The 25,337-nt window shown below is 51.9% G+C and overlaps 1 protein-coding gene across 1 annotated transcript; it reads right to left on the reverse strand.

Moving 5' to 3' along the window:
- Window positions 1–3,531: 3,531 nt before the first annotated feature.
- On the reverse strand, window positions 3,532–24,369 carry LOC144936560 (EF-hand calcium-binding domain-containing protein 4B-like). Its single transcript, XM_078863761.1, has 19 exons — window positions 24,296–24,369; window positions 23,797–23,976; window positions 19,751–19,939; window positions 18,546–18,657; window positions 17,834–17,966; window positions 16,563–16,709; window positions 15,977–16,064; window positions 15,232–15,339; window positions 14,551–14,741; window positions 14,108–14,179; window positions 13,033–13,087; window positions 12,080–12,174; window positions 10,896–11,343; window positions 9,884–10,004; window positions 9,047–9,128; window positions 8,330–8,444; window positions 7,747–7,860; window positions 6,061–6,137; window positions 3,532–5,001 (listed from the first exon to the last, which is right to left on the reverse strand). The coding sequence occupies exons 3-19, from the start codon at window positions 19,919–19,921 to the stop codon at window positions 4,914–4,916; spliced, it is 2,217 nt and encodes a 738-aa protein (XP_078719887.1). The 5' UTR covers window positions 19,922–19,939; window positions 23,797–23,976; window positions 24,296–24,369; the 3' UTR covers window positions 3,532–4,913.
- Window positions 24,370–25,337: the final 968 nt, after the last annotated feature.

Here is a 25,337-nt window from a genome sequence, read left to right on the forward strand (position 1 = left end):
TGTTTTTGTACAAGGATCCCAATTGGCGAGGTTGAAAAGCAAGCACATGTTTTTTTCATTAAATGTCCCTGCGGCTCTCCCATGTGTTTTCGGGTTTTGCCGCGCATTGATCGACATCATGGTCCTCAACGGTTTGCTCTGCGTGCTCGAAGCTTCAAAGCTGAAGCGACGACAAATCGGACATCGTGCCAAACAACACGCAGTTTCAACCCGTACACACATCGGATGGCACAACCACGAAAACCTGTCGTTTAAGACTCCTACCTGGAAATATTTGTGCGCTCTCGTATATGCGATGCACGAACTCCAAGCATGGATTCATGAAAACCTTTAATAAACATTACATTTAAAAGTACCGTAACATTTCTGTTGTGAATGGAAATCCATGAATTTCTTAACTATTTGGAACGTTTCAAGATTGTAAGGTCCCAAAGTGTTTTTTTTTAACGAGTAAAAAATTTGCACGCGACCCAACATTGCATTTTGTCGATGAACGTCCATTTGTGGGTCGGCCACTGTCCTTGAAGGCGGCAGTGGTGGTGCGCTGCACGCCGCACGCGATGCCTCGCCGACGAGACTTCTCTCCACCACCGTGTGCGTTTCTCCACTTTCAGGAAACCTTTCTCGAGCTGGGTTTCTCCGCAGCTCGACGAGTCTGCTCCATCGATGCCGTTTTACCTCCCCCTTGATGTGTTTGGTCGTCAACGGCGGGTGACGCTTGAGCCAAGTGGCCTTTCCCTGTTGCCTGGTCCGAGTCTGTACGGTTGCCATGTGGTGTTGTTTAACTGCAACGCGCTAAGCAGGAAAATCAAGCGATGGTCACGCCACCACTTTGATGCGATCTTAATCCGGTGATTTTTGGTGTTTTGATACGTTCGGTCGGTGTGTTCCATTGGATAAATGGCTTTGGTTAAGTGACGACTGCAATATGGCACCGTGGCTTTCATCAATGTTGATATCAGGTTCGAAAGGCCACAACCAATGGAAAGCGTTCAAAAGGGTTGCTGGAGGCGGCAGTGTCCTTCGTGCGTAATAGTTTGAACATAAAAAACGAACTCCAATCGGTAAAAATACACCAAATTAAAGTGTTGAATGGTAAAATATTTCATGAAAGGGGCAGCGTTTTAAAAACTTAAGGTTGAGGTGAAGCCATGCGTGAGCTAATGGTTCCGTGAAGTGCATCGACCTTCCAAATAATTTTAAACCGTTTTGGGAAAAAGATGTCATTTTAAAAGCCCCCTCCTGAAACGGTTGCCGTCCAATTTACCTGAGAAGGTTGATATGCCAACTGTGAACCACGGGAGAGAAAGCCCCCTACAATCTGACCATTAAATTGTAATATTTTAAAACATGAAATGCTTAAACAATTAGGTGTCCCCGTATATATGGGTACAACTTGCATAAATGGGTTAAAAGTGCTGCCACGTGTGTGGCCGGGAACAGTTTTTAAAGTTGCGTCACCTTTCCCTGAAACTGCGTTGCATTTTGTGCGGTCGTGTTTTTTTGTATTTTTTCCCTCCACCCCTCCCCTCCCGTAGCTTTGTTTCTATTTAACTGCAGCTGCGATAAGTCTACCAAGTCCGCCACGTGCTGTGCTGTGGACTTGCAGTGTCCACGTTTCCCATTCATTCGTGTGTTCAGCTGCTGTTTTTAAAGTTGATTTTTTATTGTACTTATTGTGAGGGTGCAACTAGTCGACAATAAAGCTGAGAGCCTCCGTTGCAAATGAGACTGTGTATGCCTTCCTCCCACACAGCTCCTCTCACCTTAAATGTATATATTAAAAACATGATTGCACAGCAAAGGTCCAAAATGACAAGCAGGCACGTAAACTGCACTCCTGATATTGCAATAAATGAAAGTTTGTACGTTTCTTAAAATTGGAGGAACGTTTTCAGAACCTGGAAAGAGAGGCAATGGTTGGGGGAGGAGGGTATTCCAAAGTTGGGAAGGGCGCAAAGAAAGAAGCAGAAATGAGTTTACCTGCGGAGTGGTGGTTGAACGTGGTGTGGATGGGCCAGCTCCTCAACACGGGAACAGTCACCATCGTAGCAAGAGAAGAGTGATGAGCAGCTGACCGACCACTGAAGAGGTGGCTTGGAGTGAGTTGTTTAGTGCTGGGTTCGATCGCGTAAATATAAATGTGTCGTTAAACCCGCCACCACCCGGCACAGCCATATAGTGAAGTTTGTCACGTGAACAAAACGCGACAATTCGTTACTAGTTCGGCACACCGGTGTGTTTTGAGAGAACCCACTCGAATCGTAAATGTGGGTTGACTCTCCAACACACCGGTGTGCTGAATTAGTCAAGGATTGGCATGTTTTGTTAATGTGACGAACCTTACTAATTGACGGTCGGGTAGTGGCGGGTTTAACTAAACGTTTATATTTACGAGATCTAACACAAAAACCTCGTGGATAATATTGGTCGCGAAAGCCTACGTATTAAACTGGTAAGTGCTGGAAATATCAATCAACATTCCTAAATAAAACACTTATTAATTAGCTTGGTTTATGAATTGTATATTTTTCCCCTATTATACCAATTGTGCCCTCTGTTCTCGTGGCGTGGCCACGTGGAACTCTGCGAGGAGCGCGTCACCCCGCCATGCATCTGCGATTGGTCACATGACGGGAGACGTCACAACTCCTTGGGAGACATTTTACATTGAGACACGAGGGGGTGCGATTTCCCACATGCCCGACTGCAAAAGACATTTGTCATTCATAAGAGTTCACTCTCCAACACACAAGCGGCGTGCTGAACTAGTAACGAATTGGCACGTGTTGTTTACGTGACAAACCTTACTGATTGGCTGTGCCGGGTGGTGGCGGGTTTAACAACACATTTACACGATGTAGCACAAAAAACCTCATGGATATCGGTCGTGAAAGGCGACGTTAAACAGACATTTGTCAAATTGTGAACCGTTATTTTGCATTACGAGAGCTGGAATTGGGTCAAATAATCTTAAAATATAATTAACGTTTTTGTTGGTGTATTCATAACTATACCTGAGCATCGACTCAATACACTTGATGGCCTGGCTTACATGACGAGCTATTCAGACCTGGCGAACAAGTGCTGGCTCGGTGCTTTGACCCCTGCGGCACGGGTCAGGACAATACCAAAATACTGATACTGGAAGAATCCGATGAGCTATAAAGCTCTTTTTTTAGATGTCCAGGATGCAATAGAAAGCACAGCTGGAAGTGGAATGGACAACTTCACCGCACAGCTGTAAAGCCCCAGTAGTTATCGGAGTCCAGGGGTTGCATGGCGTACCTCGAGTCCGTGGGCCAGAGTAGCAATTCGTACCACCTAAGGTAGCAACATATTTAGTGGCATTCATTTACGCAGATTAATAAGAGTGAATTCGTCGAAAATGGTGAGCACATAATTTACAGCGATTGGCCACTTGAATTAATTGTAACCATTCAAATAATGGCGCATCGGGGTGATACCGGTAAGCGAGGTATCTGGGGCTGGGCTCATGGACATCTTTGTATATTCAGACATACGGACAAAGGTGATTCGGCATCATTTGCGTTTTAAAGTTTATATATAAACCGTGACGATTGAAAACCTTAGCAAACATTTGATTAGCAGAGGCTCCAGCCAATCCATTAACACCATTAAGAAAAATATTGACCTTTTCGCGAGGGAAGTCGCTTTCATGTCAAATAAATAAACCGAGCAGAACACCCACGCAATGTCAACAGCATTCCAACTTTGACCCCCATTCGAAGCTCATTATTATTAATCTTCCACCGCGATGCCCTTTTCGTTAAGAATACATAAAAAATGGAAACATCGCAAAACGCGAACAGCCCTGAAAACTGCGACATAAAAATGCAAGCATTGGTAGGAGAGGGGGGGGGGGCCTTAAAAAGCCAGGAGGTTAAAAGTGTTGAGGTGGCCTTGTGAAGAGGGGCGGCACCACACAGGCACTCGCGTTGCCTCGTGCAACGTTCAAGTCACGTTCCAAGTCGCGGGCGCTCATCCGGTGTCTCCGCGTTACTCAACGTAGCGGGGCGGCGAAGCCACTTGAGCAAAAAGAAAGCCCGCAGCAGTAAACGCAGCGGCAAGAGCAGCAGCGGCAACAGCAGCAGCAGTAACAGCAGTAACAGCAGTAACAGCAGTAACAGCAGCAGCATCAGCGATTGGCACTCTCTGAAGGAATGTTTTAAACATTCCTAAACGGACGACTCGGTCGACAGGCTAAGGTGGTGCCAGTTTTTAAGTCCCTTGTTCAGCAGAACTCTTTTGTAGCAGCAGGAGGGCTCGGTTGGAGAGTCCGAGGAGGAGGATGTATGTGCGTCCCTGTGGTGGACAAGATGATGGGAGTACGAGAGACCAGGCAGGCTGGCTCGTGGTCGAGGTTTCAACGTTCACGGAGGGCGATTTGTTCGGAGCTCCCAACAGACATCGTCAAAGTAAAGTGCAGATTCCCGGCAATGGAGGCAGTCAAGCTTAGTACAGCACGGCCGTTTCAAGTAATACCCCTTTTCCAGTGCAGAACCCGAGCCGTGCCGCTGACGCCGCCAACAAACATTATTAACCCTGCCCCTGGCACCGCTTGGGTCCCGAGCCGGATTCATAAGTCTTCTTTGCGAGGCCAGAGTTTCGCGGATCGGTTCTGGCTCAGCGCGGCAAAAGAGCCAGCGAAACCCACCCCCCCGTACCGCGAGGGCTCCGCGTTGACGTGGCTCGGATGCGCCAGTGGGAATGGGCCTACGACAAGAGCCCCGTCCTTTGCCGCAGGTAATCGGGAGGCATGGGTATCGGCGTTCATCCCAAGCGACGATGACGAGGATGAGGATGATGAGGTCGGGAAGCGCGGCGACTCCACACCGGCAACAGTCGTTGGCGAGGAGCGGCGCGCGTAACGGAAGCCGCGACGGCGACCCTCAATCGCAGCAACCCTTCTTCTTTTTCTCGGGCGCCTTCTCCAGGTGGAACGATTGCCTCTGGATGTCCTCCTGCTCCGCTAGCAACCTGAGCGACGGACACGCGCCCCGGAGGGGTCAGAGCGGCGTCCCCGTGAGGGCCGACCGAGATAGAAGCAGACCTGGCCACAAATGATAGCTTGACCAAGTGGCTTATCGCGTGGACGTTTATAACAGCCAAATAATTTAAAACGCAAGTTTCGAAAATGCGGAGGGAAAAATCGGAGGGCCAGGAGAGAAATCCATGCGACCACGGGGAGAACGTGCGGTTGAACCCACGACCTCCTGCATACGAGGCGAGGAAGATAACATCTCCCGCGACGGTCGCGAGACAGCCACAAGTGTGAAATAAGTAATATTAAAAAATACTTTTTGAAAAAACACGCTTTCATGAAATGTACCGTACGAGTAATGGCAGAACTCCACGACTCCAGGAAGTGGCCCCCAGGCTTGCCATTAGGTAAGGGACCGTGGTGATTTACAGCCAACGTCAGTTGAGCATGGACAATAAGACCCAAGCCGCAACATAACATATAAAAAATATTGTTTAAAATATTTTATTTTATTTTTAACGATAGTATATATTATTGTCATCAGTATGACATAAGTATACAAAGTTTGCAGTCGATACGACATTGGGAAGTGGGTCAAAATGGAGTTACAAGATTTGAGGATACGACAACAGACAGAGTTGAGGATTCGACATCAGGCAGAGTGAGTTTATCAAAAGCGTGTAAAAGAATGTTTTAAAAGAAATGTTTTAGATTTTTTTATGATAGAATATAGTCTTGTCATCAGTATGACATAAGTATACCTAGTTTACAGTCGATAGCACATTGGGAAGTGGGTAAAATTGAGTTACAAGATTTTTTGAGGATACGACAGCAGACAGTGAGTTAAATAAAAGCGTGTAATAAAAAGCAGCCTCTAGCCTGCGCTCTAACTCGACTGCTGACGCCGTCTGTCAAAGTTTAATTTCACGTTTAAACCCGTTTAACGTCTACGGGCCATCCGTCCCAAACCGCAGCCTCCCCCCCCCCCCCCCACTTGACCCCCGAGCGCGACCTCTGACCCCGCCCGCCGTGAGTGTCGCGAGCAGCGTCCATACCGCGCCATGTGCGTCACCGCCTCCGCCACGCTCCTGCCGGATTTGGCGCTGCACTCGTAGAAAAGCATGCCGTACTCCTGACGGGCAGAGAAACGATCACCAGCATCATCATCATCATACATTATCCACGATTTATCCAGCGCATTAAGTGCATACCGCACCTCTGATGGCTACATACGGTGCAAAACAAGTTCAACATGCATATAGAAACACTTTACGGGGTGATTTTTTTGTGCAGTCATTTGTGACACAGCTGAGGCCATCAAACTCGCTAACTTAATTCGAGACAGCTGCCGGAGATTCAAGCCCAGGCTGTCGGCACTGCTCGGCTCGGAACCTCTGAGCCACCTCGGCTTAAGGGGAATGTTTTGTGCACGCAGATTGGTGGACAGTACGAAATATAATCCATCCGTGGCACACAGGCCATGGACGTGGGGTGTATTTACAAATGCTCGGCGGGGCATCGGTAAACATTACAATCTTAATTATTAAAGGGATTTCAACAAAGACTTTGTTGAACTTTTTCTTTGCGTACAGTCCCGTATTTCAGCATCAACACAAATTCCTCCGGGGAGCTCGTTAAAACGGAGCACAGGCGATCGCTCACTCCGTCCCTCTGAGACGCGTTGAGCGCCGCCGCGCGCGTGTACCCCGCGCCGTACGATGCAATCACTATTCACGGCCGTGATTGCAATACATCGCCGTTGTTTGTCCTTTTCAGTCTTAATATATGTTTTGGTTTTCACAAATGTATACCGTCGTTGTAAATATTTCCCTACAGATTCACAGCGTGTTGCTTTGCATTATGCATACCGTACACTATTTTAATTTTTTTCAAACGGTATTTCATTCGAAGGGGACCTTTTCTTTCTGCATTGGTCTTGGCTTGCGTGGGATGCAAGCACAATGTCGTCTCTCTCTATCCATGAAAACCCTGCTCAATTGCAACGCTCACTCTGCGGGAGGCTTCTGCTTGGGATGTGTGTTTTCGTCTGGGTGCGCGAGTCTGTGTGTGTGTGTGTGCACTGTACAAAGCGGTGGGCACAGTGGCTAGCACAATGCATTGTACACCAGGCAACCCGAGTTTCATTCCCTGCTGTGGCTAACATCGTGAAAGAGTGATATCAGCTGGTGGCGAGTGCCCTCGCTTCAACGACCAGCACTGACCAGCGTAGTGAAGTATGGTCAAAAACCCCCATGACCGACATGGTGTGGAGAGGCCTACACCCAGCAGTGGATGGACAAATGGCTTCATATAATGATCAGTATGCAAGTGTATTCACACAGTTTTGATTTTGTTGTTTTCGCAGTTTTGCGTAAGCTCCACCATGAATTAAGTGTTTGCGAAGTCTGGGTCTGAAATCCCATTTCCACTGTCGCGGTACGAGGTGGTTTACCACTAGCTACTTGCTATACCGAGCTAGAACAAAGCCGTGATATGCTGTCAAGCAGGTCACGATGCAGTCATTGCATGGAGGGACACCGCATCACCGCATCATCTACTACGTGCGAATCGACCCGTCCAATGCGTGTGATATCAGCGGTACATCACTCGGCTTCTGCGATAGAAAACCATCCCGGCGTTTTCGTAAGCCACGCCGGGCTGGTTTGGCACAGCCCTGGCATGGCTCAGATGAGCCAAATGGGATCAAAACAGTCCCCCCGTGTCCACGTCTGGGCTCTCACCTGCGCTAGCCGCTCGCCGTCCGCGATCGCGACCCTGCGCATGTCTCCCTTGGCCTCCGCCAAGTCTTGCTTGTTTCCCAGCAGCAGCAGCACCACGGCGTCACCGGCGCCTTCCTGCACATTCACCGACCGCTGTTTAGTGCCTCCTCCACTCTCGTTACAAAGTGTCCGCATTGTCGGACACTCCGTGACTGGATGACCCCGAGGTGCGCAATCATCCTGCGGCCCGTCAGAGGCGTTTACAAGTCCTACTTGTATGTTGAACTTATTTCCGCACCGTACGTAGCCAACCGTGCTAACCGAGGGGGCAAAACAACGAACTAATCATTTAAAGAAATGAGTTTTCAACATAGACGATTTAAAAATGCATAGTTTCAGTGACTCCCGAATATCGGAAGGAAGAGCATTCCAGATGGCCGCAGAAGCGCATCTGAAAGCGCGCGATGCATCGACCGTCTTTGTTCGATGGCCAGCCAGAAGCCGCTGCTGCTGCGAGGATGATCGGAGTTCACGTGATCATGGTTGATGTTCGGAGGGGGCGGGGGGGGGCAAGGGTGAATCAAGGACGGACGACGTCACGCACCTTGACGCTGTTCATCCATCCGCGCACGGCGGTGAAGGAGCCCTCGGTGGTGACATCGTACATCACCACCACGCCGTCCGCCTTGCGGAAATACTGCTTGGTGATGCTGCGGAACCTGGGAGCGGAGAGAATGGTAACGCGAGCTCGCGGGGAAACCCATCACTACCGTTGTGATTGTTGTTGTTGTGGTTGTCATTGTTGTTTTTGTCGGTCGCCGTCTCGAAGGGAACGCGCTCAAGGGAGAGGTGCGACCCTGCAGTCGGCTGCTCACGTCGCTCGTATTTACCGTCCACCAAACTCACACGTCTTGCTGCATCATCACAATACATGTATAATGAACTAAATAACACTGTGTGTGGCCTAAGAAATAACAAAGTATATGATAGGCGACGTTTTGGGTAACGGCCCTTCTCTATGTGCTGTGAATAAGAAGGTCCATTGCGCGTAACGTTGCCTATTGTTTACTTTTGCTGTAAGGCAGTTTTACTGGCGAATGTATTGAGATTTTTGTTTGTTGCTTGCGCATCATCACTGCCAAAGCAGTTTCACCAAATAATCAGGAGAACAAATGCACGTCGGCCTAATCGCCGTTCTAAGCGGCACATCCGTTCACCCACAGGGCGGTCCGAGAAACCAATGCGAGGCGAGTTAACGTGGAAGCAGAACCGAATAAAAATCTAAGAACTTAAACTCCGCCTGGGTCGCGCTCCATCTCACCGTTCCTGGCCCCCCGTGTCCCAGAACTGCAGGGCGACCGTGGCTCCCTCCACGGACAGCGTCTTGACATCGTAGTCCACGCCTGGCGGGCACGCGCACCACAATCACGACGGGCGCAGCGCAAGGGTGGCGGCTCGTCACACACAGGACGTCCACCCCCCACCCCGGACACCCAGACAGACCTCACATTCCCGATGACTTGAGGACCCCCCCCTGCCCCACTCTCCCGCTGCGATCACTTGGCCCAACAGTTTCCGCAAACAGGTTCAACTATTTTTCTAGTTAAAGCTTTCGTGACTGCAGGGATTCATCTTCTTGGTTCTTTCGGTAAAGTCACGTAGAAGGGAAATAATAAAATAATAAAAATAAATCATAATAAATTTTTATTATACAATTGTGAGAATTGTATTTTATTATGTTTTATTTTTATTATTTTATTATTGCCCTTCTACGTGACTTTACCGAAAGAACCAAGATGGTTCAACTATCCCCCTCTTATTCACGCTCCTATTACACGCTCTTCCCCGTTATCCGCAACACCCCAAATCGTCATCGTTACGTGTACGCATGTACGGTAGATTTCTTTCGCACCGTACGTAGCCAACCGTGCCAATTGTAGGTCGTCATCATCAACGTTGTTTGAAAGGAACCTATCTATCCACGAAGCTGTACACACAGGACCCAAAGGAAGTCCTGCAAATAATGTGAGGTCCCAAGGCCTTATGAGCCTATGGGTTAATCCGGTCCTGTGTGCAGGTGCTGCGTGGACTGTATGAAACACAAAACCATGTGAGAGAAGCCTTCATGTAGCAGCGGATAGAACGTGGCTGCCGCTACCGATGGTGGAGGTGGTGTCCGAGTTGAACTCGTTGTCGCAGAATCTCCGGATGAAGCAGCTCTTGCCGACGCCCGAGTTGCCGACAAGAACCACCTTGAAGAGTCGCTCGGGGCTCAGGTCCTGATTGCACACAGGGACATCACCACAACCATCACCACCATTGCCACCACCATCGCCACCATTACCACCATCATCATCTTAAGCACCCACCATTATCATTACATTCGTCATCACCATTATCATTCCCAATTAAAAGTATTTTCACCGTCGCCATTATCATCGTGGTGACGTGGCCCTAGCAGCAAACACGTTTACTGCCCTTTTCTGCGGGTGTAATAACCGTGAAAACTACGCGCAGTCAGTAGGGATTGCGTCACGCGTCTTTCGCGAGAGCAGGCCATTGTTGGTTTTCGGCGTCGTGGTTTAAATTGCGCACGAATCACTCAATTGGAATGCACAAAGCAATCAAGAGCCGAATGGCTCACAGGGTAAATCCTAATAAATTAAACTGAAACTGAAACATCGCGACAACTTCCCTGGAAGCAAGTCATCAGACTCGATGAGACTTTCATGGGTAAACAAGGCTTGCAGTAATAATAATAATCACTACCTTTTAGCCTGGTGTCGTTGCGCACCAACGGATGATCTAGCCAAGGTTGGCGGCGCACATCGATTTGTGAAATTCCCCTTGGGGCTGTGACGTGACCAGGTGGCGGCAGTGCTGGGAGTGGATTTGTGAAGCAGTCTGTGCGGGGGGTTGTGCGAGCGCTCCGGTTTCCTGCCACGCGAGGCAAAACGCTCCTTCGCGTGGACATCGCCTCGCATCACATTCACGACACTCAATCGGTTTGAACCATGGACATTCGGAACCTGAATTCAAGCCCAGCTCCTCAGCGTCGCTGGCTCTCGGTGCGCCCGACCCCTCGCCGATCCATCTCTCCACCTGCCGTCTATAAATGCAAACGAGGGGCGAACGCACGCCGATGACGGAGCGACGCCCGGGCCGCTCACCCGGCTGCTGACCGTGCTGCGATTGGCCGGGCTTTGCCTCGTCACCTCCTTTCTCCTCCGCTCCTCTTCCACCGCGCTCCCGTCCTTCACCTCCGCCGCCGCCGCCGGCACTTCGACCCGCTTCGGCTCCTCCTGCGGCTCCTCCTCGTCCTCCCGCACGTCCGACAGGTCCGGCCCGCCCTTCCACCAGGGGGTCGCGGGCGACCCCGACTCTTCCCTATCGAGGTCTGGGTCGTCCTCGATGGAGATGATGCGGTTCCGCCAGCGGTCGTGGCCGGGGCTCCTGCGCGCCGGGCTGCTGGTGCCGCCGCCGCGCGGGGACGTGGGTCCGCGCCGCGAGCCGCCCGACTCGGAGCCCGAGCCGCTCTCCGAGCCGGCGGCGTGCAGCGCGAACTCCCCCGCTAGCGTCTCGAGGGGGGAGCCAGGAAGACCAGCAGAGACGAGCTGTCTACGCGGAGAGGGAGACGTCAGGGCGGCGGTGCGCACGCGCGCCCCGGCAACGCGACGCGCCGCTCGCTAACCTGGATGCGGCAAGAACCAAACTAAACTAAAACAATTCGATTTAAAGCTTTCGTGACTGCAGGGATTCATATTCTTGGTTCTTTCGGTAAAGTTACCGAGTTTCATCGCGCACCACCCCACACCGCGCGATACCGCACGACGCACCACACCACCAACCGGCATCGCGATTAAATGTTTATCAACCCTGCACCGCTGTACATCACGATGCGCTGTGTGATACAGCTGATTAAGCATTAGTCAGTTTAGCCTCGATTTTAACCTCTAGTATACCCCACTGTTTATCTTCCGAAGTAACCCCGAGTTTAACCGCTAACATAATCCCTTGCTATCTCATAGCTTAACCCTTAGTGTACCTATCTTAGCCCGAGGCCGACTCCTAGTGCAGCCACTTTTAGATCCTAGCTTAGCTCCTAGTTTAAACCCTAGCTTTGCCAACATAGATTAGCCGACAGTTTAACCCCGCATCTAACTTTTCGTACATCACATCGTCCATCTCATCATTTAACCCCTAGTTTAGCTCCTACTTTAGCCTCGAGTGTGACCCCTGTCTCCAGTAGTAGCAGCAGCAGCAGCAGGCTGACACTAGCGGATGTTCATGCGAGGCGCTGTTCACGGGGCCGCCGTCTGCGAGGGGGCTGTGTTTGTGGGGGGCGAGGGCGCACCGTTTCCTGGCGTCAGCCCCCGCCTCTGGGAGATAGTCGGCCATCACGGAGCCCGATCGCTCGAGCACCACCTTGGGACGAGGAGCGGCAGAGTTCTGTTGGGGGGGGTCCAAGGCGGAGGAAGGGTAGAGGGGGGGGGCCCAGCAGTTAGCAACTCCAACCCCATGTGGCGAGATGTTAACTCCCTCGCCTGGTATGCAGGAGGTCGTATGTTTGATCCTGACTCTGACACCTGCTGTGTATTTCGGTGTCTCTCTCCCTGTGGCCGTGTGGATTTTTCTCCGAGTCCTCCATTTTTTCCCCTCAACATTTATAAGCAACGTGCATTTAGAATATTTGGCTGCTATGAATTTTCACGTGATAAGCCACTTCGATGAGCCATGTGATATGCCACTTCTTTGCGCCATCATTTGTGGCCAGGTCGCTTCTAAAAAAGAGCTACATAGCTCAGTGGGCCTTACCTGGTAAAATAAAAAGTTTATAGTTTTATGCGCCCCCCCACCACCAACACCCACCACCGAATCAACCCCCAACCAACACTGCCTCAACACTGCTCCACACACACACGGTCCCCTCTCGCCCAAATCATCAACATCGTCGTCATCGTCAGTCATGATTTGTCCGCTACTGAATGACGGCCTCACTAAGCCGCCACCACCACCATCCCTCGCGATCTTGCGATGCAGCAATCTATCTCGCCGATGCACACGAGCCGAATCCATCGCTCCATCTCCGTGGCGGTGACCTCTCTGGTGCGTTCCATCCTTTTGGCTGCCATTCTGTCGTTAAATCTCGGCCACATGCCGATCAAATTCCCATGGCATTCGGAACACCCGCTGTGAGCAGTGCACTGCCCTGTAGCGAGTGTATTTTTTTCCCCATTTCAATCGTCCACCACTAGTGAACAGCTTCCTTAACGATATCGCGATTGTTTGTAATCGCGTTCCCGTCACCTGCGCAAGCGACTCCCGGGCGTCCTTCTCATCCGTCAGCCGTTGGTTGATCTCCCTGCGAAACGGCATGACGCACGACGCGAACAAACCGTCACGCGGGCATGTGGTCACGCGAACACGTGGTCACGAGGGAGTGACAGAGGGGTGCAGAGGCCGGCCAATAAATCGATGGAGTACACTTGTTTTTTTTTACATGCCTTTCTAAAAGCCAAGGCCCTCCCAACCATCCCCCATCCCGTCCCCCGTGTATAAATCAATATCCTCCCGTTAAAACTTTAAAACCGTGCAATTAAAATAGAAACCAGGCTAGTCTACAACAAAACAATTTCGTTTTCATCCGTGAAAGCCAGGCTGAACAGGTCGGGGTTTTAATGACTTTGTTAAAGCTTTGGATGGTCGAGAAGTGCAAGCGAAGGAATGAGCCCCAGGTGATTGTAGTTACACCCTGGGGATGTTAGGCATTGCCTCATCGGTAGAGTGAAGCGATTGGTAGGGATGGTAGGGAGAGAGGAAGAATGGCTCGAGGAGTCCCTGGCCCTGTCGGTGTGTTTACAAGGAGTTCGCAACTTGTAAACAAACTCAAGGTGGGGACTACGGCCGATGAGTGAACTGAGGCTACGGTTTTGTCAGAGAGGTCACGTTGGTCACGGGAGTCGTGAATTCTAATAAAGTACAGTACGTGAAATTGTGGAAATGGTCGGGGGCACGGGGGGAGGTGGGGGCACACGTGGGGCAGTGGGCACTCTTTTCCCCCCCCAACTATTTTCACGTTCTGGGCAATGGAATTGATAATCGGAAGAAGAAACGACGACCAAAGTCAAGAGTCCACCTCTAACGATGCCACCGCTGACGATGATGGTGATGTTGACGATAACGATGATGATGGTGACGACGATGATGGTGACGATGATGGTGACGGTGACGATGATGACGGTGACGATGATGATGGTGACAATGATGATGGTGACGGTGACGATGATGACGATGATGACGATGGTGACAATGGTGACGACGGTGATGATGACGACGATGGCGGTGGCGGCGAGGATTCGCGCGCACGATCGCCCCGTCGCACCGGAGGACGTCGAGCTGACGGACGAGACTCTCGCGCTCCTTCAGCATCGTCTCCGAAAGCTTCCTCTCCTCGCTGCCCGAGCACGGCACCGTGCCACACACACACAGACACACAGACACATACACACACAGACACACACACAGACACAAGGGTCAGGGTCAGGGATTGTGCCACTCACCATCAGGGTCAGGGGTAGCGCTTAAACTTCATCCTAAACCCGCCCACCCACCCCCCTCCCGCCCACCCCTCGCGTGCCATGCCGGCCTTTGTCGGCGCTTCCCCATCAGTCTTATCCATCGCGTGTCCGACCACCAACATCGCGTGTCCCCCAACACGGCTAGACTTTGCCATCTTCTCCCTGCCATCTTCTCTTCCCCACACTCGACTCGAGAATCGAGTGGGGTTGTGACTGTCAACTCCGCGAGAACGGCGCGCGCGCTCACAGCTCTCGCTCGTGCTGCAGCTGCGCCAGCATCTGCCCGCGCAGGCGCCGCACGTTCTCCTGCGCCGCCTCCAGCTCGGAGCGCCGGTGCTCCAGCTCGTGCTCCAGCTGCTCGTTGGTCTCGCGCAGGCGCTCGTTCTGCTGCTCCGTGGCCGACTGCGTGCTGCCCAGCTCCGCCACGCGCCGCTCCAGCTGCGCAGCGTCACAAGCGCACGGTGCCGCCGCCGCCGCACGGCGGCACAAAACGCACAGCGTCACAAACGCGCAGTGCCACCAGCGCACATTCCCACCACGGCACAGCGTCACAACCGCACTTGCACTACCGCACAGCGTCACAAACGCAGTGTCGCAACCACGTATCACAGCGCCACAACCACACGCACCAAGCATCAGAACTCGGAATCACAACCACGCAGCGTCACAACCACACGGGGTCACAATCGCAGCGTCACAACCGCGCAGCGTCACAACTCGTCACCCAACCAGTCATTATATCCAGTCTCAACTCTGCTCGTCGACCTCACAAGATCGGCGAGCATTCCGAACTATTCGCACAGCTTTAGGGACAAGGCGATGGGCTTGAGGAAGCCAGCATCCAGCAGTGGATCGCTCATGGCCGCTGCTGCTGCTGATGATGACGACGAGGACTGTGAACGCATGAACCGTGCCATCAATCGCTCACCTCCGCCTGCCTCTGAGCGAGCGACTCCAGCTCGCGCTCCTTCTCCGTCAGCTCCTTCTCCAGCTCGGGGCTGCGTGCCGGGTGGCGCCCTGACGCCTCCACCAGGGACTGGACACAAAGACAAAATTCCCCCGTGTAGCCTGTAAAAGACTGTTGGGGCAAGTGCTGTTCGCGAGTTGCAGCACCTATGAAGGCCGGCACGGCACACAAGTGGGGAGGGTGGCCAGCAACACGCCCGACCGCCTTTGTCTGCCGAGTAGCAATTTTTTATGCATTGCACTAGGTACTCATTTGAGGCTGAGTCGACCTAGGGGAAGACCAGGACCGGTTCAGATAATCGTCTCTGGTGTTGGCTGTGAGCGGGAATCGAACTCGGGTCGCCTGGTTCATCGTGCAGCGCTACCATCTGCACCACCGCTCCCCACACACGTTAATTAGTTTGTTATTTGTGAGTTTATTCATTTGTGATTTCGTCGGGCCACTGATTTAAAAAATGTACGCTCTCGTTCGTGAATGTGTCGATTTATTTGTTAATCTTTTCACTAATTTATTCGTTCATCTGTCCATCCATTCGTTTGCCAACTTGTGGGCGATAACCCCGTGATTAACGGTAGGCGGTTACTTCAACCCCAGTGAGAAAGCGTTAATTTAAAACATGGGACAAAAAATTAATGACGGCATTCGACAAACAACGTGGACCCCCCCCCCACCCCCCGGTGACGCTGGCTCCCCATCGCGAACCAACCTGGCGCAGCTTGTCCTGCTCGGCGCGGATCTGCAGCTCCATCTCCTCGTAGAGGCTCTGCACCGCTCGCTCGTGCTCCGTCGTCTTCCTGAGGTGGTCGGGTGTCACGGTGGGGGGGGGAGGGGGGAAGAGGATGGGGAGTAGATGAGAAGACAGCCACGCTGAACGCGAGCGAGTGAGCGAGTCAGCGAGCGTGCCGGTGGACCGCCAGTGGCACGGGACAGGTTAGCGGGCGAGCAAGTGTGGGAACTGACAAACGAGTGAGTGTGCGTAATGAGGGCAGGTGCAAGGGCCAGGTGAGTAACCACGTGGGTAGCCAGGCAAATGACTGGGCGAGTGGGCGAGTGGGCGAGTGGGCGAGTGGCCGGGTGAGGGTGAGTGGCTGGGTGAGGGTGAGGGTGAGTGGCTGGGTGAGGGCGAGTGGCCGGGTGAGGGTGAGTGGCTGGGTGAGGGCGAGTGGCTGGGTGAGTATCTCTGTGAATGACCGGGCGAGTGGCCAGGTGAGCAGCTGGTTGAGACAGCGGCTGGGTGAGCGGCCGGGTGAGCGAGTGGCCAGGCGGCGTGCGAGAGCGTCCGCGGCGCTCACTTCCTCAGCGCCTGCTCCATGCTGCTGCGCTCGAGCTGCGCGTCGTGGAGCCGCGTCGTCACGCGCCCCACAAACTGCTCGAGGTTGGGCAGCAGCTCCGGGCGCTCGCGCCGCATGCGCCGCCACAGCTCCCGCAAGTCGCTCTGACTGAGGGCGGTCGGGGGAGGGGGGGGGAAGTAAAGGGGGGGGAGGGGGCAAGCGTTAGGATCATTTGCGGTATGCCAAGCGGTTACAAGGCCGCAGTTTGATTCCCCGATGATGCGAACATCGGTGGAGAGCGACAGCTGAGCCCGTCTTGGACCGCCAATCCCCCCCCCCGACCCCTTCACCGTCCCGCACGGACCAGCGCGATGAAGTATGGTCAAACAACTTCTATGGCTGGCACAGTGTTTGAATACAATGACTAGGAGTCAGGTTAACAAAGTAATCCTGAGCCAAAATGATCAGGTTATTTATTTCCTAATTTCGCATTGAACTATGACCCATGTCTCAAAGAGCGAGTTCTTGGCATGAACATCTGAAAGTTCACCAGCATTGGTTCTGGCAAGCCCGACTGCTGACGAGACACTGTGTGCTCATACCGGTGCAGGCTCTGCTTGCATTGAACCAATGCTGCTGAAATTGCGCACTCCCTGAAGGAACTGGGCACTCCGAGAAGGGCCTTGTGTGGTTCACGGGTATTGTAGAAATGAAAAAAAAAAATCTAATTTTTTTTTTTACGTGTAAGAACGGGTATATGCAGGAGACTTATTGTCTGCTTATTTACAGAGTTAAGATGAGTGTTACGTCAGTATTATGTGTTATGGTTACGTGAGGGTTGCGTGTTATTTTGATGTTTTAGAGGAGTATCTATGGCCGAGTTAAGAGTGAGCGTTGTTGATGTTGGGTGTGACAGCGAAGTCTCAGTGACGGTGCGAGAGTTATGTCTGTGCGTTAGTGGGAGTGGTGGTTTAGCGGTTAGCCCACTGCGCTACGAACCCGGGGACCCGAGTTCCACATCCGCTCACGGCCAACTTCAGTAGGGATTATCGGAACCGGTCCTGGGCCTCCCCGAGGTCGACTCGGCCTCAAATGAGTACCTGGTGCGATGTGTAAAAACATCGCCACTGGGGAGAAGAAAGTGGCTGGGCGTGTTGCTAGCCGCCCCGTCGTGTGCCGTGTCGGCCTTCATTGGTGCTCGCTAACAGCACTTGCTCCAACAGTCTGTTAAGGCTACAGGGGGGATCTTTGTCTTTATGTGCAGGGGGGGGAGGGGGGGTGGCAGCCCTCACTCCTGGAAATCACTGCTTGCCCCCATCTCCTCCATCATGGCGAGAAACCGGTGCTCCTCCTCGTCCTCCCCTCCTGGCTCCGACTCCATGCCGGCACCTCCGTCCTCCACGCGCTCGTCCTTCGTGAACATTCCTGCAGCAAAACGCGGAGGAGCATCGCCAATGACGCCCGCGCACGCATTCCGTTACGCTTCCCAGCGTGCGTGCGGGCGCGCATTGACGCACAGGTGCGCGTGCGTCCGTACACGCGCACGTGTGCGTCCGTACGTGCGCGTGCGTCCCTCGCAGGTGCTTAACCCCTTTCCCATTCCGCTGACGCACGCGTACGTCACCGGTTGCTCTTCCGGAACCGGAAGAAAAACCAGAATAAAATAACTTCATCGGTACCGAGGCTCCCGCAAGGCCATGCGCGAGGACGTGTGGCACAGTTTTACGCCAGCTATCGTAGACCGCGGTCGTGTCGCTACAGTTCTCTGTGGTGAGCACGATCCCAAGTGATTTGGGACCCTGACATGAGGGGAACGATGCGCGTTCTCACGCGAACCGCCAACAGTGGAACTGCTGGCTCAGCGGGAGGCCGAGCTGCTCACTAGCGGACACGGATCCTGAGGTTGCTATTTACTACACCACAAGCGCGAAGCACGAGAGAACAAGATGACGTGTGACGTCACAGCCACCATGAACCCTGCCCCTCTTCCGCCCAGCAACTCACCGAGTCCGCGCGTGAACTCGGCCAGGGTGAGGTAGCCATTGCCCTCCGTGTCGAGGCTGTCGAACACCGACTCCAGCTGCTCGGCACTCAGCGGCAGCTCCCCCTGCAAGCGCTGTCGGTGCGTGCGTGTGCGTGCGTGCGTGTGTGTGTGTGCGTGCGTGCGTACGTGAGCATATGTGTAAACGATTATGCAGAGTGGCAGTGTAGTGGTTAATGCACTGCGCTAAGAACCCGGCCTCGCTCACAGCCAACATCGATTACATATATCAAAACTGGTGCTAGAACTCCCCTAAGTTGACTCAGCCTTGAGTGAGTACATGGTGCAGTGTGCAAACATCAGCACTGGGGTGACAAAGGTGGCCGGGCGTGGTGCTGGCCACCCACCAACTCCTGCGCTGTATAGGCCTTCATATAGGTGCTCGCTAACAGCGCTTGCCCCAAGAGTCTGTGAAAGGCTACGAGAGGGATCTTTGTGTTTGCGTGTGTGTATGTGCGTCATCATCATCACCATTATGTCATGATACAAAGACTCAAACTCATTCTCTTGCAGGGTATTTTAACCCTTCACGCGAGAGGACGGTCCACGGAAGTGGATATTGCGGAGCTACTTTTGAAATCCCTTCAAGTCACCTTGGGTGTATAACAGTAGGGGTAGCACTTTCCCACCCACCACATTACAGAGAACAATGTCCATTACATGACAGGCGTGATTGATACTTTTTAATTCTCAGAGCTGGAATTTTGCCAAATTAAGTATGGAGCCAAACTTTATTTGATTACTTTCTATCATACAATCATTCGTGAATGGGCTGAGGCAATCGCCGCTTAACAATTGAGCAAACCGGTTTGACAACAGGTGGCTGAATCCCCAATTCAACCCCAAGAAATCAGCTCAACACTCCAACCTTTGAGCTTTACAGTCACCCCTCAATAGCAAATCTTGTAACTACATCGCCTGGTATACAGGAGGTCACGGGTTCATTATTCTCCCCACCTTATATAATCGCCCATCACTAAAATATTTAACGAAAAAAAAATTCATGACAAAATAATACTTCGCAAAACACCCAAACACGATAAGCGCGGAGCGTCGCTCCGCACCTCCGATTAGCGCGGCTGAGCTACGTACGGTGCGTGAAAGGAGTTCAACATTCGTGCGCACGAGCGACTTTTCACAGCGTGGCCCGGTGCCACGGCCACCCTACCTGCAGGTCCCTCTTGCTGATGAAGCCCTTGCCCTCCTTGTCGCAGATCTCGAAGAGCTCGCGGGGGTCCGGGGAGGCCTCGTGGTGGTCGCCGCCGTTCACGTGGCTCGAGGTCACGGTCGCGCCCCCCACCACCGGCCACCCGTCCTCAAAGCCGTCGCCCTCCATCATCCTGGTCCCCTCACCACCCTGCGGGGGGGGCGTCGATGACGATGATGACGATGATGACGTTATCGAAACTTTCGTTCTCCCCGTTTCTCACGTTCACTCGTCAGGATGTCGTGCCCATTCGTGGAGCCTGGTAAGCGGCGCGAGAGACGGGAGAGACTAATTATCGGGATCAAATGTCACGTTTTATTTTCCCCAATTTCCATAAACTCTCATAATACGACTCCTTATTCATTCAAATTGGTGGAGGAGTCAATACTAGGTGTAAACAAATCCCTAATCAACTATTGACTACTACGAAGCCTGCCCCATCCATAATCAACCAGTGCCTAGTTGATGTTTACACACATACATACAAACACAAATACACAGGTTCGTCGCTTATTACATAGAAACTTGTAACACAACCCTGTAGTGATTGAGCCCTTAGGCAAAGAGAACAGCCTTGTACAACTGGAAGAGCAAAGAAGCTTCACGGTTGAATGTCTGCAAATACAACTTGTGAACACAAATAACAAGAATTCACCGTTCCTATGTAAGTTTTCACGGCTTTGCTGCAATATCTTCTTCAGCACGATGGGACAGACAGCTTTCCAGCACGTGCGGCGAAGCGTCGGACACCGTGCCGGAGAGCACACGGCGCAACTCGAGAACGCAGCGGAGAGACAGAAACTCACAGCAGAAAAAAACGCGACACGGGGCTCACGTTCAGGGGCCACAGCCCTCGTTCAGAACCAAGACAGGACACAGCGACAGACTCCGATTGACAACATCGTCGACTGGACTCCCCGGTGGTCCCAGAGCCCTCCCTCCTGTCGCCTGGCTCGGCAAGACGAGCGTACGACCATAATGATGATGATGATGAAATACTGAAAATATCCTATCATCGTCAAACGTCTCTTATTCACAGCCCCAGTATCCATCAATTCCAATAACATGCACACCCCCATCGATCTCCGCCATCGTTTCTCTTACTCATTCACCAAGTCCTTGCACTTTGCCCCAGACCTGATGATCGGTAAACATGGAAATCCGATAAGGCAAGAAGACTGGCATTTAGGAAACCCCCACTGTATGCGGGCAATTTGTGAAAGCCCCAAGTTGATTGGGCTTCGAGGTGACCAGGGGATGTCATTACAGCAAGCCGGTTCAGTGAACCCACCTGTGTGGACATTTTGAGTATTACCCACTCTGCATGCGTGTCGTGGGTTTTCTCTCCGAATTCTGGATTCCTCCCACATGTGAAACCACCACTTATAATGGAATGGGCCAACATCCGAATGCAGGACCCTCGATGAATGAAGGGCATCATTATTATTATGATTGGTATTTGATCTTTATTTTCTCCAATGTATTGACATTCTGGCGGTCGAGATACATTCGGTCAAAACGATCGCTGATAACTGATAAAGAGTCGTGAGAGGGTTCATGAACCGTGTGGACCTTTTAAACGTTATCCTATCGTATGCGTGGCGGGCTTTCGCTGGGGTACTCCACTTTCCTATCACAGGGAGTGTGACTTTTCTTTTCTATACGAGGAATTTGCCAAAAAATGCAATGTAGCAGGACCCTCCTGAAAAAGGTTGTTTTGTTGTCAAGGTAAATAAAACACAAACAAAAAAACCTCTTTAAAATAAACACACACCCAAACATGCACTAACAGGACCCTCCTGAAAAAGGGGTCTTGAGACTAAGTGAGCCATAAGCTGGGTAAATAAGTGACCACTCGATTGTCACTGCATCAAAAACAAACCCTCCACAAAAATGCATTGGATGGCCCTGAAGGCAAATAACGCTGGGCATTTCCACGTATTTAGGTGCCCTTCACTTCACAAAGAGATTCTTTAGCCACCACAGAAAATGCCTGCACCTTTTCTATTCTCTCATCATCATCATCATAAACCATGGTCAATCCGCGATTAGATGAAGATCCCTCCAAGCCGCCGACACGCTCTTACAATCCTGCGATGTCTTCTTGGTTCTTTCGGTAAAGTCACGTAGAAGGGAAGTAATAAAATAATAAAAATAAAACATAATAAAATAATTCTCACGACGTTTCGGCTACAACGCAAGCAGCCGTCTTCAGGTGAAGAATGAAACACTGCCAAGCTTGGAGCGTATATATAAGTTGGGTTGGAGGTGGAATATATACGCTTCAAGCTTGGCAGTGTTTCATTCTTCACCTGAAGACGGCTGCTTGCGTTGTAGACGAAACGTCGTGAGAATTATTTTATTATGTTTTATTTTTATTATTTTATTACTTCCCTTCTACGTGACTTTACCGAAAGAACCAAGAAGATGAATCCCTGCAGTCAAGAAAGCTTTAAATCGAAATTTAATCCTGCGATGTATCACAGTCTTGATTTGAAGCTTTCGTGACTGCAGGAATTTATAATCTCTGGTTCTTTCGGTAAAGTCACGTAGATTGAAAAGTCATTTCTTTAGAACTGCGTTTTGTGTTTATAGTTTGTTGTCCTTCCCCCGCACCTCTGATGAGCATGGTTGAGTACGTACGGTGCAAAAGAAATTCAACACACGTACATTAATCCACCCAGCACCTGCATGTGAACCGATCTGTAATAACTGCAGATGAGACACTGTACAAGTCTCCCATGCTCTATGCGGGTTCGGTTTGGGCAATTTTGCATATATGCATGCTTATTACCCAAAATTCAATGTATGCGGTTTTAATTCAGTCGCATGCTGCTATGCGGTCAGGCGTGGGATAACATTGTGTGTGGACTGTGTGTGTGTGTACTTTGTGTGTACTGTGTGATGACCTTTCACAGGTTCAGGGGGAAATGAAACCTGCTCATCAGAATCCACCTCACGACGCGACGCCGTGGGCCGTCTACATTCCGGTGGTGGCAAATTAGCCAGGGCCTTTTTTTTTTTTCACGATACAGAATTCAGATGCTGGAACAAGTTGTGGCGTTACCTCTTCAATGTTAACACAAAGCGGGCGAGTGTCTCCGCTGACCGTTTTCGCGATTGACACAAAATAAGATAGAGGTGCAGCCCTGCAATTACTTGCTCTTCGCAGGCCATACGAAAAGAGAACACTGAGACTGGTTGGAGACGTGTAGAGGCTTTGAAGTATCAAAAAAAGTTGACTTTCTCTATACATTTTCTCTCAATAATTTCTAGCGGGGGTCTTTATACAGTGAACAGTAGTTACCTCAGAGTTTCGGGTTTAATGCATCACCACTGCTGAGCACAGGGTCCAAAAGGCACGAGACGGCACACGGTCACCAACGAAAAGCACGACTGGAGGTGACGATGGGCAGGGGGTGTGGATGTGTTTTCTTTACTCCGGCAAGGTCGCCGTAAGAACTTGGGAAAAGAGAATTCGAGGTTGGTCAAAAGTCGAGCGGTGCAGGGCGATGAGAAGAAGAGGCAGAGAGAGGGAGAAGTGCTGTGACCTGCAGTGCGGCGAGTGTGGCCGGCGAGTGTGGCCGGCGAGTGTGGCCGGCGAGTGTGGCCGGCGAGTGTGGCCGGCGAGTGTGGCCGGCGAGTGTGGCCGGCGAGTGTGGCCGGCGAGTGTGGCCGGCGAGTGTGGCCGGCGAGTGTGGCCGGCGAGTGTGGCCGGCGAGTGTGGCCGGCGAGTGTGGCCGGCGAGTGTGGCCGGCGAGTGTGTTGTTGTTGTGTCCTGCGAGCGCGGTGGTCGAACGCAGCGTGGAAGGGCGAGACCAAACAGTTCAGTGCTGTGGACCGTGTCCTCAACACGGCACAGGGGGAAGCAATGGGCCAAGCTCACGGGGGGCAACAGCAAGGACGATGGAAGCAGCGAAGGCATAAAAGTAACCTTAGTCAAGCGTCTGAGCAGGACCACTCTTTTTTCGTCGAGCGCCCTTACACAACAACCACCGATTGCTCACCTCGGAACGGGCGTCGCCGTCGACCGGAGTCTCGCGGAGGCGACCGACGCGCCGCGACCGACTCTCCGCCCGCGTCTCCTCCCGCCGGGGTCGGCGTACGCGACTTTGGGGGCGAGTGCCGCGCCGCACCTCCTCGTGTGACGCCACTTCGCACGCTCCCCCCCCCTGCTGCCTCTTCACCTGCGCCAGGCAACGCAAATAAACAACGCCGGTTGGTGGAAAGAGGAAGAGAGAAGGAAAGAAAAAAGAGAGGATCGCGAAACGTTTTTAAGTTTCGCAGACGGAGAGCCGCCCTCTCCGAGGAGATGTCGCGTGGCAATGCGAGTGAGGGGGCTGGATGGACGCGTGTCTCTGCGACGATCGAACAAGCCCTTTGGGAATGGTGAATCTGGGTGGACCGGTCTGGGCGTGGGGCACACACCCCATCAGCATCAGGGGGCAAGATTAGCAAGCAGAGTCTTTTACTGAATACCAGGTGGGAGCACACGGAGACTCGCACCTTGTGTCCATTGGACAGGCGACTTGAGTTTGGCCTGAGTTGACCTGATTTCTCCCAGAAACGCGAGTTGAAGGACAACTTGAGTCTGGTGTAAAAACAAAAAAACAGTGGCATTCCATGATTTTACAACGCACAGTCAAAAATAAATAACTCAGAAGCCAGTTCAACAAAATGTTGCACAGTTAAAAAATCTGCGTGATAATAGCAGTGTTTTTTTACCTTTTGGTTTGTAAGATTCCACCCCCTCCCCCACCGCCCCCCCCTGGGCTATCTGCACCGCTGGCTCTGTCTCACAGTTCAAGTCCGAGCTCAACCTCTTCCTCCCCCACCTTCATGATGATGATCAATCATCATCTTTGCCTTTTTAGGTCACTTCCTTTCATACGGTAGCAATGCAAAGCACCCCACAGCTCATGTCAACCATCCGAAGGGAACCCTCAGCAACAGCTGTCCCTGTGCGGCGACACCAGGTGACTTGGCAACGGCCTACGAACAGGCACGAGTCTGCTAGTAGGGGGGGTGAGGGTACGATTGCGATGTATAATCTCAATTGAGTAAGCTTGCAGGCAAGTAACTTTTTCAAATTTGCACAAGTTTGGACCCGGACACGAAGAACACGATGGCCTACTCTTCTTTGAATGACGGTCACGGGATCTTTAACGTCCACTGTGAAGTTGACAGAGCGCTTCTCACGGTCGACGCGCTCGTGGCATTCGCCAGGGTGGCCTGCCGGATTTGAACCATGAACCTCTTGCCTCGTGCATCTGGTGCTCTGTGTAAAAGTCACGTGTAAAAGCATTCGCTAAATACATTAGAATAAATTGATAACACCGATCGATCTATGGGAAATGACAGACGCACCATCGTGCACAATAACTCCCCTCGGTGCGGGCGGTTAGTCGGCACAGGACGATCTGAAATGCGACACTGTAACATCGTACCAGTCAACCCCTTATCGGTGCCCTGCCTTGTTACAGACCAATTCAAACCTTATTGGTCACCCCGTGCCCCTTAAAAATCGTTCATCCTACAAAGTCCCATC

Source organism: Lampetra fluviatilis, chromosome 16 (assembly GCF_964198595.1).
Source record: "Lampetra fluviatilis chromosome 16, kcLamFluv1.1, whole genome shotgun sequence".
In the NCBI taxonomy this organism is placed as follows: domain Eukaryota; kingdom Metazoa; phylum Chordata; class Hyperoartia; order Petromyzontiformes; family Petromyzontidae; genus Lampetra; species Lampetra fluviatilis.